Source organism: Xyrauchen texanus, chromosome 9 (genome assembly GCF_025860055.1).
Source record: "Xyrauchen texanus isolate HMW12.3.18 chromosome 9, RBS_HiC_50CHRs, whole genome shotgun sequence".
NCBI classification, from domain to species: Eukaryota; Metazoa; Chordata; class Actinopteri; order Cypriniformes; family Catostomidae; genus Xyrauchen; species Xyrauchen texanus.
Genome location: NC_068284.1, coordinates 39,879,067 through 39,894,830, shown reverse-complemented (window position 1 = coordinate 39,894,830; position 15,764 = coordinate 39,879,067). Strand labels below are relative to the sequence as shown.

Here is a 15,764-nt window from a genome sequence, read left to right as displayed (position 1 = left end):
GTTAACTAAATTAGGTAGCTTGTGCACCTAGCAAGGTGGCAAATAGCTGGCAAGCAACTGAAACTAGTGCCTTAAAGAAAATACATAGGTAGTTAATATGTATAGCTAATAGTCACTAAATCTCTTTGGGTGAGGGGGGAAGGTGAGTTTAGGTACAGATGCTGCATTCCATTAAAATTTGGGATATTCCACTTGATATCTCCGAATTCTAACTAAAGGCATTTCAGTGCCAGATGCTCGTAAGATGACATTAAAGGAAACAAGACTGAAACGCTCTCATTAGCTTAGGAGGTTTTTGACTATCACCAAATATATCACCTAGCAACACAATTCAGAATCATTCTACAACGCTAGCATTTGTGTTGCAGGTGTATGATTATCAAAAGAGAGTATCATTTACCATGTTTTGAACACCTGCTATTCTGCTGATGTTTGTTAAACAAGCTTTAATATCATGTAATGTAGGAACTTTGACTAATTTATAGATATTATTTAATAAAAGAGAATATTTATTTTGAACATCTTCCTGGGTGCCAACAAGATTATGTGACGTCACCCACCTGCGTCTTGGCAAAATCGGAGTTTACAATTTCCGTATGACTTTCCAAGTTGTACTTGACTTCAAGTGGCGTTCCATTGCACTTTTCCCAGTAGAAAGTTGGAAAATCAGACTTTCCGAGTTGAATGGAATGCAGCAAGAGGCAGATTGCTAACGTTGGCTAGCTATATTTGCTAGCATCACTTACACATTGCTTACCTTTTTTATGCTTCCTTTCTAGGTGCAGATAAAAGTTTAACGTGATTCCAGCTGTCTCGGTAAGCATTGTGTTGCAGAATTTACATACTGATGTGTGTTTTCTTTTGGACGCTTTTTTTTTAACAGATGAACTCTTTTTTTTGTCAGTGTTTCACAAACTTTTTTCTGCCATGGTACACTTTACGATTAAAAAAATCCCATGGCACACCACTATCCCACATAACCATTGTCGATTATTTTCCTTTTCAAGAACTTCTGTCTGTCTTAGTAGCATGAACTAGTAATGTTTGAAATTCGGCTATGCAAAAAACCCCAAGTGACATAGGTACGCTGTTAAGTCAAAGATGCCAAGAGCGCTAATTGGATAAAAAAAAAAGAAAAAAGAAATTTGTCTTTTCCAATTTGTACATTTGTTCTTGCAAATTAATTCTTGCAATGGCACAGCAAATGTTTATTTTATTTATTTACTGTATTTTTCGGAAAAAAAGACACATCTGACTATAGGTTGCATCAGGACAAAATTGCGCTGTTGATAGAGAGAAAAACCCCCCACATAAGTCGCACTGACAGAGCTTGGATCCGGCAGGCACTTGGATCCGGGAACAGCCGCCCGGCCTGCATTCACCGGTTCAGATGACAAATGCGCTAGGTGAAGATTACAGAGAATCTACACATCGTAATGTTCTTATATTCTTTTTAAGTTTTATGAGAGAAACACGACAAGGAAGCTACATCTGTAACTCTCTGATGTGCACAAATAAACAGCATTTAGTCTTAGGGTTAAACAATACACTATTTACAAAATATTTAAACTAGTTGCATAAAATACTTTGTAATGGAAAAAATACTGAATTGGCAACTTTAAAATCTTCTACCATCTCTATGCCTTCACTAAAATACAGGGGAAATTTTTTTTTTTATTAATTTTGAGGAACTTGATCATTTACCACGGCACACCTGACAATATTTTACAGCACACAAGTTGGTACAGCGGTTGGAAAACACTGGTTTAGGTAGCCAAATTGCATTACAGAACATTTGGCTGACATCTCTCAGACAGCCACAGTTTCTTCTCCTGTGTCCCCCATTCACTTTCTTGGAGTGCGTGTGAAGGGGCGAGGAGGGGTGACAGCCGTTAACAGTAACAAACATTTCAAATTAGAAATGAGTCAAGTTATTGATTGCATTTGAAGCAGGAACTCTTACATCCAACAATAATGATGTTAACAAATAAATCAGACAATGCACAGGCAATTTAGTGATATCTCCAAAGTTGTAGTCGTGACTGGTCTTCAAATAAAATCTTCGAGTCATCTTTGTCTGAGACCAAGTAAAAATGCAGACGATTCAGAGACGAGACCAATACCTTCAAAAAGTGGTCTCGAGACAAATCTCGAGTATTACAACATCGATTCAGACTACGTAATCCAGTTACCCCTCTAACTTTGTGTGTATCAAATATTGGTTAAAACTTTGTTTATTATTTTCTTAGTATATTATTATTATTTTTAACCCCCCCCCCCTGAGACCCAGCGAAAAACGTTTTACAATTTCCCTTTTTTAAATGTCACCTTAGTGTTTAGTGCATAAAATACATATGAAAAAAATAGTTAGTTGAAGCAAAATATATTTTATTCATATTGTATTTGATATGCTCAACTGATCTGTGATACATTTCAATCCATATTTCTAGACCAAGAAGAAGTTGTCATGGCCAAACTCTCAACATTTGATATCTCTGAAAAACCCAGGGAGTCCTCTAATACCACAAGATTTACTGTAGTGTGTATGGGCTAAGAAAAAATTAAAATAACAAACTACCTACATTTTGTACACCATATTGGCGCCCTCCATGATGCGTCACATGACTGTTCACTTTTATAAACTACAGAATGCTTGCCCGATTTGGTTGGATTTTTCAAACTGACGGAAGAAAAGTTTGGAGCAATGTCTTACACAGCCAGTCATATGTATGATCCAATCAACAATCATGCTTTATTAATAGGGATCTGCATGGTATTCAAACACCAAAACTGCTAATCGGTTATTCTGCACGTATTTAGAGGTCTTTAACCTGAGTCAGACGGTACCTGACTAGGTTCGGGTCCGTTTTTCCAAGTAGGCTATAGGGTGAGTTACGGGCTGTTCACACGTGGGTCAGAGGCCATGTAAACACGCACTGGACAGACGTCTTTGATCTTTGTGCCAAAACTCACTGTAAAGTTGAAAATAATTTCTATATTTATTCACGCATTTCGAGACACCGGTGTTCTGTTTCACCATTTGTTGCGCGGCATCAAGCTTTTTGGTGACTTAATGTGACTGTTACTCATAATTCCAGTTTTTCACCTGGCAAAGTTTCAGCACTTGATAAACGGTGTGCCAATGTTTTCCCCATTTGCTCTGGTGTGCAGTTTACACAATAATTACACAAATTAAAAGCTGAATCGTTTAAAAATCAAAGCATCCCAAAGATGTCTTATGATCCGTAGAATTCGCTGCCTCATGGAAAGTGAACCTGCCCGGTTAGAATTAAGCATTTTCCATTTAATAAGAATAGGCCTACTATGTTGCAGGCAGGGTGATTATTTTTGTTCGACTTGAATGTGATTTTATCATTTGAAGATCTATGCATTGTGCTATTTAGGCTCATAGCTCACTGTGCACTTTATTCCCTGCTATCTGAGATTGTGTTTGACAAATTCATGGCAATAAATGTTCTTTATTCCAGACAAATAATATAATAACCGTTCGTGAACTCTCGTGGTTAACCAAATATTACAAAAGTTTACCATGCACATATTTAGGGTATTAAGACACCTTTCTCTTTATCGTTAAACATTAAATGCATGCAGGACTTAAACATTTTAAAGTCCTCTATACTGTTGCATGAATGCTGTCGCTTAAATGAATTTAAACCACAGCCAGGGTAAACTGCACCATATCTTTGTGTTTGAAAGCGTTTTGTGAATCAAAGGCTTTTCTCTGTAGTCCTTCAAATAAACGTGCTGCACCTGTGAGACACAGATTCCCTGAGCATGCACTTGACGCATTCGGCTGAACAAATTGTATTTCACATAAGGCTGACATTTATGTGGATTTATAAAAGGTATCTCAAAATAAATATATTATTGATTTAGAGCTTGGGGCCCTTTGGGTTTAGAGGTCCCTGTAAAATGGCCAATCAGCCCATTGGTCAATCCATCCCTGTGTAAATGTATTTGTTAAAGGTATTTGCCAAGAACAACAATATAAAGTTATAAAGTAAACAATAAAAGTCAGCAAATGATTGCTGGTAAACAAAATACTGAATAGAAGGATCATAATGTAGGTTGTAATGTACACTAGAAAAAAATCATTCCATCTGAATACAACTAGAGGTGAATATTGAGGTAAGAAGTAGTTCCCTAGGTAATTTAGATGAGATTGTTGTTGAGACTGCAAATCACCCCATCCCTCAACTGGGGTGCCACAAGATTTTGTAAATTCTCAAAGCGTACCGTGACTGAAAAAGGGTGGTCTAAATTGACATTTGGTTAAAATTTTCCCCAGCTGTGTGGCCTAAACGTTTTCAGACTAAAAGTAATTTTTGAGGCTGAGCAAGTTATTACTTCTTATTTTTCTCTCTCCTTTTTCCCCCAATTTGGAATGCCCAATGCACTCTAAGTCCTTGTGTTGGTGTAGTGGCTCGCCTCAATCCTGGTGGCGGAGGACGAATCTCAGTTGCCTCCTCGTCTGAGACCATCAATCCACACATCTTATCATGTGGCTTGTTGAACATGTTACCGCAGAGACGTAGTGCGTGTGGAGGCTTCACGCTCTTCTCCGTGGCATCCACGTACAACTCACCATGTGCCCCACCGAGAGCGAGAACCACATTATAATGTCCATGAGGCGGTTAACACAACGTGACTCTACCCACCATAGCAACCAGGCCAATAGGTTGCTTAGGAGACCTGACTGGAGTCACTCAGCACTCCCTGGATTCGAACTTGTGACTCCAGGTGTGCTAGTCAGCGTCTTTACTTGCTGAGCTTCCCATCTCCCCTATTATTTTTTTCTTGATGAATCATGCAGGTAGCTGCTTTTGTTATAAAATGCTAATTATATGCTATAAACCTAGGTCTGTCACAAGTGTCACGACAACCCAAATTCAAAAAGTACAAAAGTGTAACATGCTGAAAGGCAAACTGTTGCACAATTATCATAGAAAAACTAAGACACTGAGTTAAAAAAAAAAACATCTGAGATGGTTACAGGATCACACTGAATACATCAAGTCATGTGACCTGGTAAAAGTAAGGAAAATAAAGTCTACTCCTGGCAACAGCACTCATATAAAATTTACACTGATTATTTGTGGCTGAGAGATAGGGGGAACTAGACCGAGATAGAGACAGAGTTTGCGCAACCTTTTGATTTCACTCAGATTTGTTTTGTTGTGGAAGCAGAGGACGGTTGCTCAGTATTTCCTCCACAGCACAACATGCCCCATGTGGACTGAAATAATGACGTCATAGAAATTAGCTCAATTAGGCGTAATTTTACATTTAAACTCCATAAAAGGCTTTAAACCACAGATAAATAATCCCCAATATATTTATTTGAGGAAAGAGAATAAAATTATATTAAAATGAATACATTTCTTTTTTTCCCAGCCTGTATTAGTATTTATTTATCACCCCGCCCTTATCCATTATAGATACAAGTCTTATTTATTGTCCAAATGTACTTTTATAATGTATCGTATTTTAATGGGGATTTAGTTTATTACAGCTGACAGTTACGTGAGCAAACAAGGTCTGAACATGAACCGTAACGAGATAAAACTGGTATACACAGCTTTTTAATACTTCTGTGTACAAATCTGAAGGCTGCTTATACGGTAAACGTAATATTATGCCACTCGGCATCACTTTACGGAGAGCTTACGACCTACTAGTTAAGACTTGCCTTAAGAACAGTTGGTGCAACCAAATTAAGCACCGACTTGGTAACAAACTAACTAGTAGGTTTTAAGCCCTTAGTGTGATGTTTACGTTCTAACTTACCTGTCCTGATGCCTCAAAATGCTTTCTACGCATGTTTTTGGGACAGATACCATTTCTGATATCTTGAGCCCAACAGACAAAACAACAAGACAAATGACATCTGAAAAGATATACAAATAATTGCAAACCGAAGCGAAGCAGATTCTATCTGGAGGCTACTTGAGAACTTGACCACAATAAAAGTATACAGAAGGAAGGGAACATTGAACACCCTTTTAAAACGTGCAGCCTTTAAAAAAAATGTTTTTTAAAAGCAACAATACAAATCTAAATGCACATCTCTTTATAAGTATGGAATGAAGTAGGCCTATGTATTCTCGGGTTAAAGTTACTTCTGCTTTGGACGTAAATTAAATGTTGACGCGCGCGCCATTAAAATAAAACATAACGTAGACTATTATTTGAATATTTTATAGGCACATAAAGTGTCATTATCGCACTACACGAAAGTGCTGATCTCGATTAAGACGTGTGTTCAGAAAGAAAAAAAGTTAAATATAAACATAATTTTCCTCACCTTATCCCCACGTGGCCAACTTCCTTGAAAACATAAAAAAAGGAAATCAATTTCAACGTTAAAAATCCTCAAAAGTTAAAGTGATGAGACAAATCCTTTTGTTTATGAAGAGATCCATAACAGTGAGAACTTGTGCTTTCAGCGTAAAGTTTTCTTTGTTAACGTCAGTTTCACAGTCACAGTCACACTCACTGCTTGTTTTGACACAAAGAGCGCACACGCAGCTATGTGTGCCACCCGCCGAGAGTTGCAGTCATGTCAGCTGTTTAGCATAATGTTCAAGGGAAATGTAGTTTTATAGACATGTTATCACAATACTGAGGTCCAACCAAAAACATAATATCCCATAGTTCTTAGCGCGTGACTTTCCATGTGGCTTGCCGTTGTTTGCAAACAAAACCCCGAACAGCTGAGAAGTTAGGGAAAATGGACGAAGACAGTTTTATTATTATGACGTTCATGGCAAAGGCGAACTTGAACTTTACTATGAACTGTACAAAACCCCAAAATAAACACAAATATGGATGTTATTTTACAATAATAACAACAAGGAATTCAGATGTTTTAGACTGAGAACGTGTTTAAAGTATTTGAGTAGTGAGAGAGTAAAAGTGTATGATGCTATTTAAACAACAACAATAATCAACGTAGCTCTCCAGACTGACAGGGGAGAGGAAAGCGTGACACAACTAGACTAGGTTGACACCTAAGGGAGCTTCCTAATGTGATCAAAATATACCGAATACAAATATAGTTTGTAGATGTATGTGAAACAAATAATATAATGCATGATACACTGTGATGTCACGGATACATCCTGCTTATATGCCGTTTAACGGCATATAAGCCGGATGTATGCATGACATTATATCATACATTATCACACAGTGCATTATATAATTTGTTTCACATACATCTACAAACTATATTTGTATTTGGTATATATATGTATATAACTCGTACAACCAACATAAAAGGTTAAAAAGGGTCAACAGCGCCATCTCGTGGTTATGACAATAATTAAGCGGGTATTTAACGCGCAGTGTTTTCTGGCAGAACGTGCACTATAGCTGAGGGGGACGTTTTGCTATACTGACGTTTTCAAATAACCCAAAATTACAATGACTGTTCGTTCATTAGGATAACAGGCCTCGTTTTGTCCAAAGAGGCGCGGGCGTTTGACAACCTTTCAGGTAATTGTTCTGTGCTCGGTTTGCCTTTGAGGGGGAAGCACTTACTAAAATATACCATTATCAATAGCCTACGCCAAAATACCATAGTTATAGTTACTCTACAATAAAACAATTTTAAAACTTGTTATTAGCCACCAATGTATGACAAATGTATTGCGATGTTTCTCATAGTACCTTTGGATAGAAGCGTCTGCTAAATGACTAAAAATTTATGTTACAGTGATGCAATTACAAAAGAAGTGAATGGGGCCAATTTTTGGAGGGTTTAAAGGCAGAACGGTGAAGCTTAAAAGTTTATATAAACACATGTCAGTTCTTCTTTTAAAACTAATTAATTATTTGAGCTTTAAATCTTTTTGTTTTGTTTAATTTTTACAGTTGTTTTAGGAGTTGTTTACATTACATTGTCAACGCAACAAAGTTGTAAAATTGGCTATAACATTACACAGAAAATGTTTGTGTATATATATATATATATATATATATATATATATATATATATATATATATATATATATAAATCACTATTTACACATATTGTTTATATCTTGTGGCTATACTTTTGGAACAGTAAGTATTTTTACATTTACGGATTGGCCCCATGCACTTCCATTGTAAGTGCCTCATTGAACACCAGATTTTTGCTTTTTATTTAAAGAAAAGAAGAGCAAAGTCAAAAATTTTTTTTTTTGTGGTAATCAGTGTTTTGCCACAAATGCTATTGATTGAGCTTAACTTGTAAAGAATGTCTTTTCAAAGTTCTTTATTGTTATGGTAGTACATTTTTACTTAAATAAACCAATTACCACAATTCTTCAATTTAGATTGTTTCTTTTATTTTGCCAGTCGTAGTATGAATGCCATACATTTTCCAATGTTTTAAGTTTCATGTTTCATAAACCTTTTAATCTCACTAGCTTTAATTTCCTTTAGTGAACAAAATCCCAGTTGAACATCATAGCCAGCTAATTTACCGAAGGATGTCCTGGAAAGCACAGCAACCCTCATTTCAAAACTCTTCTTCACAGGTTAAATTCAGTATCTGAACAGTTCACTTCTAGCCACATATACTATGATCTTTACATCACTGATGTGATGGTTGCTGGCCTCCTCAACCTGGAACAACACTCTGCCCAGTTCTCTGTACCGGAGCCCTTACAGGTAAGGTGCTAAGCCTTTTGACTAGATTAGTAAGACATTGCACACCACCAGGGACACCCAAAGGTTGGCTCTGAGGTCCAGAGACTTACTGTGGTGGCTGGAAAGCATCAGCTCGATCACCAAAATCAGCATTGGAGAGAAAGACAAGAAAATGTGGAGATAATGATTGAGAAATATTCATCTAGCATGGGACGTGGCTTCACCCTTCCACACTTCTGAATTCCGGGTACAACAGTATGATGTAACCAGAAAACATCAGGAGGAGGATGATGATGATGCCAGTGATGGTCAGCAACATGGAGACATGCAGTGGGTGAAAGTGGCTTACTGATAAAACCATCAGTAAAGGCATTGAGCGGATGTGGTGTGCACAAGGGCCTATACTGTGGTACCACACAAAGATGCCAATAGATGCTGCAGGAAAAAAGACAGAGACGACCCAGATGGCAGCAATTGCTCCATGGGTTCGGGACACGGGCCAAAGTGCTAGGCAGTGAAGAGTTGCTAACACTGCAAAGGAGGTATCCAGCACCATTGCAGTAACACTTAGTACTCCAGAGCTGTATGAAACCCCTAAAAGTAAGAGCAGCATGGCATAGGGCCACTAGGTCAACAAAACACCAGTTGAATTGATGCATGCACTCAGGATGTTCATGTAAACAAAGAGCGGGTCACTGAAGAAAACATTATCCAGGAGAAGGTAACACGTCTGTTGCCGCAGGTCAATGCAGGACATTATTCGTACTAGAAGAACCGGAGTGGTCAGCTGCATAGCCAGGAAGTAAAAATGAGGCACTCCTGAAGTACCGTCATGTGGTGGGGAGGTAGAAACCCATACCACTCGTGTGCAAACATCTCCACTGGGTTTTCTGAGAAGTTTGAAGAATTCGAAAAATGTCCATGAAACTTGGCTCGACCTGATCTATTGTACCAATTGCCAAATGTGCACAGCGAAGATAAAAAGAGGTCTACTGCAGCTAGGAACAAACGCTCAGATTTTCCCTCCATCAGAGTTGCCAACACGGAGCATGTGTTTGTGTGTCCAGTCTGGGACAGAAAGATAGACAAACAGGTAAATGTGTCTCTCCTTCCTGCAGACCATGGTAAGTGATTCAAGGGACAGATGTTGATTTGTCACAGACACACTTGTTGATGGTCTCCGTGGAGATGAAAAAACAGGAAAATAGCACTTCACAGCTAAATGGATCAGAATGACACTCAGGGACTCTGCACCAAGGCATTAATATTGATATTAGAATCAGAACTGTTATATAACATGTACACTGTTATTTTTGATTGTTTAACTTAGAGGCTTAAGTGCAACACAGGTTAAAGATTGATCATTTGTAGGAAATTGGAGAAAGACACAACCATGTAAAAATTTACATTTATTTACTCTGACCAAAAGAACAAAACAGCTCTATTGACCTTTTGTCAGCATAGGCAAACAAGAGTTTGAAGCAATATTGTGGGCATGCAAAACAAAGACTGCCTCCGAATATGCATACTTATCTACTGTATAGTGTGCCAAAAGCAGTATGTCAATAGAGTATGACATATGTATCCTCGGTATTAATAAAATAGTTGGCAAAAAAAACAAAAAACGGATGACCTCCTGATGTGATTCCCAACTGGGTGTTACACAAAAAAATTATGTTTTTATATTTATTTATTTTTTAAGATTTTGCTATGCTGAATCTAACAAAATGTATGGCTTAAATAAGATCATTTTACCCACACATTTTTTTTTTAAATGCAGTAATGTCTCTTTTAATACCCTTTCTGTTCTTTGCTTTTTTTTGGTCAAAAACAGCAAAAAAAGAAACATAATTATTACCATATGTAGCACGGATCGAATGTGCTAAAGAAACTGTGCATGTCCTCTTTGTTAATTTAATTGTTGAACTGCCAGTAATCTTAAAGAGACAGTTCCGTTTTAGCTTGTGTTCTAAAAATCAATGTAAATACTTGTTAATAGTTATGCTTGTAAACAATAAACATGTAATAAAACATATATGCAACATAATATATGCAATTTAAAGATGGAATTTGTTAATTTTTAAAAGCTTAAATGTAAACAAAATTATGAAATATTAATGATAAAATAAAATCAGTAAAATGTATATTTTGTAACGTACCAGCATGAAGGTCCCCTGTATAATTAACAGCATTAGCTGAGAGAGAGTGTTTCTTTCCTAAGCAAGTAAAATGGACTTTATAACTGAAATATAACCAAATGAATCGCATTTAAATCGGAATAGGGACATATTTTACTGATTGATCTATAATAATCAATATTAATGATAATGTTAAATTATATTTAGTCTTTAGTACACCTCTTTGGTTTTGTGTTGATAAAGGGGTACTTGAGCCTTACTGATGGTGCTGGGGTGGGTGGGTGGGTGTGTGTGTGTGTTGGGAGGGTAGTTAAGGCTAAAAAGTTTGGGAAACACTGACCTACTACATCTGGTGAGATTCTGAAGCATGGATCCTCTGGACCCTTTACTAATGCTAAAGGAGCTGGGGAGACATCATATTCAAAACGCTAAATTAAAAAAAGAATAAGAATTATGGAGAACCATGAGTGGGTGGCTCTTTTCAATTGTAACTGCTATATATATACACACAAAGAAAGTTGTTCCTTGTGGTTAAATTGTACTTCTTTAACAAAACCAGAGTAGACTATTTTTGTGGTTGTTGTTATAATGCCATAAATTAAGGTCACGGGACAATGCCCATGCTCCCGTATGTAGTAGGTCAGAGAATGTATTCATACTGCTCATCTTTATACCAGAAGAATGTGCTTTTTTTTTACTGGCCAAGATGAAAGAAATGCATTCACTGACAGTATGCAAATTCGGGTGCAGCCATGATCTAAAGTTGTAATAATTTTTTAAGATTCAGTGCGTCCATTCCAGAGGGGTAGGGCCTACCTTCAGTAAGTTATTTTTATGTTAACAGTTAAAATGCTTTCATGAAAAAATTATAAAACATATAAAAATATATTATTCACTTTCTTGGTGGAGACATATGTATTGAGTTTAAATACACTTTTTTGCACATTTATCCTCAAATATTTGGAGGAATGCTGGGTGGCTTTGCAAAGTTTGCCTCGAATACACTCAACTAGGCTGCACGGACCTGGCTGAGATGTCTCTTTTTCCACAACACCTGCTGGAGAGTATTGTAAATCTCACGATAGCGCAGGATGTACAGGTAAGGAGTAAAAGAGCGTGGCAGCAACATCAGCACGCACATGTTCACCATGTCAATCCACACTCCCACATCACTCTGGTTTTCATCTTGCTTTAAAAGAGCCAGTTCAACTGCAAAGACCAGTGCAGGAATGAAATACATCATGAGCAACAGACTGTGTGCCAGGAGCGTCATCCGTGCTCGAGAGTACCGACTATGCCATATCCCCGAAGTTTTTGTGATGATGTAAAGACGAATGTAACAGTACACAACAAGAGCAGTGCAAATGCTGATGGCAATGATGAAGTAAAATTGAACACCAACCTTCATCCAACCCAGTGAGTGCAGCGCAATCAATACCAAACACACCGGCTGCCTTTGTTGTTCACTGTTCATCACCAACTCAAACATTACTAGAAGAGATATGGGACACAATGATGCCACCACCCATAGGCTCATGATTATCTTCCTGGCCCGGGATGGTGGGAGAATATCTTTGTAACGTAGCGGCCAGCGTACCGCAATATATGTGTCGATGACCATCAGTGTGAGGGTGAGCACGGAACAGCTGTATGTGGTTACTGTGCTTACAATCAAACTTTCGCACAGTATATGGGGCATGAGCATGCCCACTGTGTTGCAAGACACAACTGCAAGGTTTATGGTGAGGAAGAGCATGTCGGCAAAGAGCGTATTAGCAAGGAGCAGGTAGCGGGTTTCCTGACGTAGTGAAGGAAAACACAGAATGCCGAGGAACAGTACAGGGTTGACCAGCATTGTGACAGAAGTTAGAAGAACAGTAGGAATGAGCAACAAATCCATGCATCTGCTGTCCATTATGGAGAGCCACTCCTCAGAGATGTTAACAATGAGAGATGGACTCATATTGAGAGAGGCTGAAGAGTGATCACTCCTGAAACCGTCTCCAGCTTAAGAAGACTTGTCTATTCACTGAGATAGGAACAGAAGAGCACCCCTACAAACACAGAAACATGAACATCATTTAATGTTAACACAGTATGACTTGTTAGAGTTTATGACAAGGATTCTGATGCATGTTCATATCACTTCATGGAAAGAAATAGAATTTTAAAGGCCTAAATCTTTTCAATTCGTTGCATATCTTAAATGAATATTAAATAAATGTTAAAAAAGCAATATCATTCAGGGTTCCTACAGCTTTTAAATAATGAATGTACATGACTAGTCATGCAATTTAAAAAATAAAACTGCAGGAACCCTGATCAATGCTCCTGATTATTTTTTCATGTAAATAAACCCTGAAATATTATGTACAAAACATCTTTGAATATTTTTCCCCACATCAGCAGTGTGACTAAGACAAAGTACATTTCTTCCCTCTGATTTCTCTGTTTCTCACCCCAGTTGATAACCATATGGGTCTCAGCAATGAAAAAAAGTGTCCATACACTATATTATTGGAATGGGTGTTTAAACTTTTTCTGAGGTATTTCCCAATAATATAGAATCTTTTTAAACCCACATGGAAAACCCATAAAATGGATGTCAAGTAAAAAAAAACTTGACTGTTTAGTGGAAAAAAATTAGCTTAATATACCCAATTAAAGTTTCATTTGAAATTCTGAACTACCCTAGTCACTCCAAAGTCGTGTGAAACAATTCAGAAATAAGATTCATATTTGCTTTCCATGCACATATATGTAAAAATAATACATTTGTTTGTTGTTCTGGAACTTCTGGTGTAAAGTCCTCTAGCCTGTCTTAAATCCTAATGACATATTTAAAGTATTTGTAGTCTTCAAAGCAATACTGTTCATTTACAGCAGTTTCTACAATGGTATGGTAACAAATGTCCCAAAGAGAAAGAAAAAAATTCAAACACATTCAATTATCTATTGATTAACTGAGTGTTAAAACGACTCGCTCACCTGTTCCATATAGCCAAATATGCTGCAACCTCTGCATCCATCCAGGCCTCCATTAGACTAATGTCTACCCAGATCAATGCCCCCTGACTATGCCCTTGTTATCAGTGAGACAGGCTTTCCACTGATGCGCACAGGTCTGTAAATGATTGCACAGCGCTAACACTCTTTAGGCTCTCCATGGTTACTCAGCATTTTGTGTAAATTGTGCTGACCCAACCAATGACTGGCCATTTAGATAAACTAACACTAACACTATTATTACTCCAATGTTCCTGCACCTCTACTACACACCTCATATCCAGTGGTAAAAGTAATAAATGAGTGTTACACAGGCAAATCATATACTAATATGTCTCAAGATAGCATGCTATTTCCTAGATGGTTTGCATATGTTGTTTTTTAAAAACAATGCATAAGATTCCATTATCAGATGTCCCTAACACACAACAAAACATTAGAGAATTCTGCTAAATGAGAGTTTTTATTCATTTTGAACAGAAATACAGTTTAATGAACAAACGGTACAAAATGTCTTATTTGTTGTCCCTCTTGTATCCAGTGTTCTTGTGATGCTTTCTCCTGTTCTGTCCAACTTCATCATCATCTTCACCATGAAGCTCTCTTGCCATCAGCTTATGGAAAACTTGGAATTCTTCTGCGGTTGCCATGTCGACTTGCGTCAGGTAGGCTTCCTCTGTGACGCAGGGAATATCTTTGAGTGGGGGGTTGAGGATAAGTGTTTGGCCCATCTTGTCTACCATCTGGTACAGTCCTATCCACTCAAAGAAACAGTGACGACACCGCAGTTTGGACAAAGTCAACCAGAATAGTTTTGCCTTAACCTTCTCTGCCTGCCGCACACCCATGCGGAAATATGCATACTGCAGGGGAAAAATGTGTCAGTTCTAAATAACTTATGACACAAATGGTCCTTAACTATATGATCCACAATGATTTCAGAATCAGAATCAGAAAAAGCTTTATTGCCAAGTACAAGGAATTTGTTTTGGTGTTGTATGGTACGTGTCACACATTCTCTAAATATAAGAAAGTTAAGAGAAAAAAGTATTAAAATATAAGCAATATAAATATAAATATATCCCTAATATATCCCAGATTTAAAGGGATAGTTGACCCCAAATTTTTTATTCATAAACTTCAGAAAGAAATTGTGGACCTCCAAAAGTATTATTCATCCTTTGGAGCAATTTCTAAATGCCTGAAAGTACCACGTTCATCTGTACAAACAATAGTACCCAAGCATATACACCATGGGACCACGCAACCATCATACCGCTCAGGATGGAGACGCATATTTACCCTAGAGATTAATGTAGTTTGGTGCGAAACATGCAATTCAATCCCAGAACAACAACAAAGGACTTTGTGAAGATGCTGGAGGAAACAGGTAGACAAGTATCTATATCCACAGTAAAACGAGTCCTATATCAACATAATCTGAAAGGCTGTTCAGCAAGGAAGAAGCAACTGCTCCAAAACCACCACAAAAAAAGCTAGACTACAGTTTGCAAGTGCACATGGGGACAAAGATCTTACTTTTTGGAGAAATGTCCTCTGGTCTGATGAAACAAAAATTGAACAGTTTGGCCATAATGACCATCATTATGTTTGGTGGAAAAAGGGTGAGGCTTGCAAGCCGAAGAACACCATAACTACCGTGAAACATGTTGGTGGCAGCATCATGTTGTGGGGGTGCTTTGCTGCAGGAGGGACTGGTGCACTTCACAAAATAGATGGCATCATGAGGAAGGAAAATTGTGGATATATTGAAGCAACATCTCAAGACATCAGCCAAGAAGTTAAAGCTCATCACAAATGGGTCTTCCAAATGGACAATGACCTCAAGCGTACCTACAAAGTTGTGGCAAAATGGCCTAAGGACAACAAAGTCAAGGTATTGGAGTGGCCATGACAAAGCCCTGACCCCAAACCCATTTTTGGGCAGAACTGAAAAAGTGT

At 37.7% G+C, this 15,764-nt stretch overlaps 2 protein-coding genes and 1 pseudogene across 2 annotated transcripts in view; all 3 read right to left on the bottom strand.

Annotated features, from left to right (window-relative positions):
* LOC127649461 (kelch-like protein 24) overlaps nt 1-6,530 on the bottom strand; it is a 32,093-nt gene extending 25,563 nt beyond the window's left edge. Inside the window, exon 1 of the mRNA XM_052134554.1 lies at nt 6,326-6,530. The gene's annotated coding sequence lies outside the window, so the exon portion shown is untranslated. The remainder of the gene's footprint in view (nt 1-6,325) is intronic.
* A 2,023-nt stretch (nt 6,531-8,553) lies between these two features.
* On the bottom strand, nt 8,554-10,823 carry LOC127649733 (uncharacterized; annotated as a pseudogene).
* A 982-nt stretch (nt 10,824-11,805) lies between these two features.
* On the bottom strand, nt 11,806-12,759 carry LOC127649732 (probable G-protein coupled receptor 148). Its single transcript, XM_052134959.1, has one exon. The coding sequence runs from the start codon at nt 12,757-12,759 to the stop codon at nt 11,806-11,808; it is 954 nt and encodes a 317-aa protein (XP_051990919.1).
* Between the last annotated feature and the right edge of the window lie 3,005 nt (nt 12,760-15,764).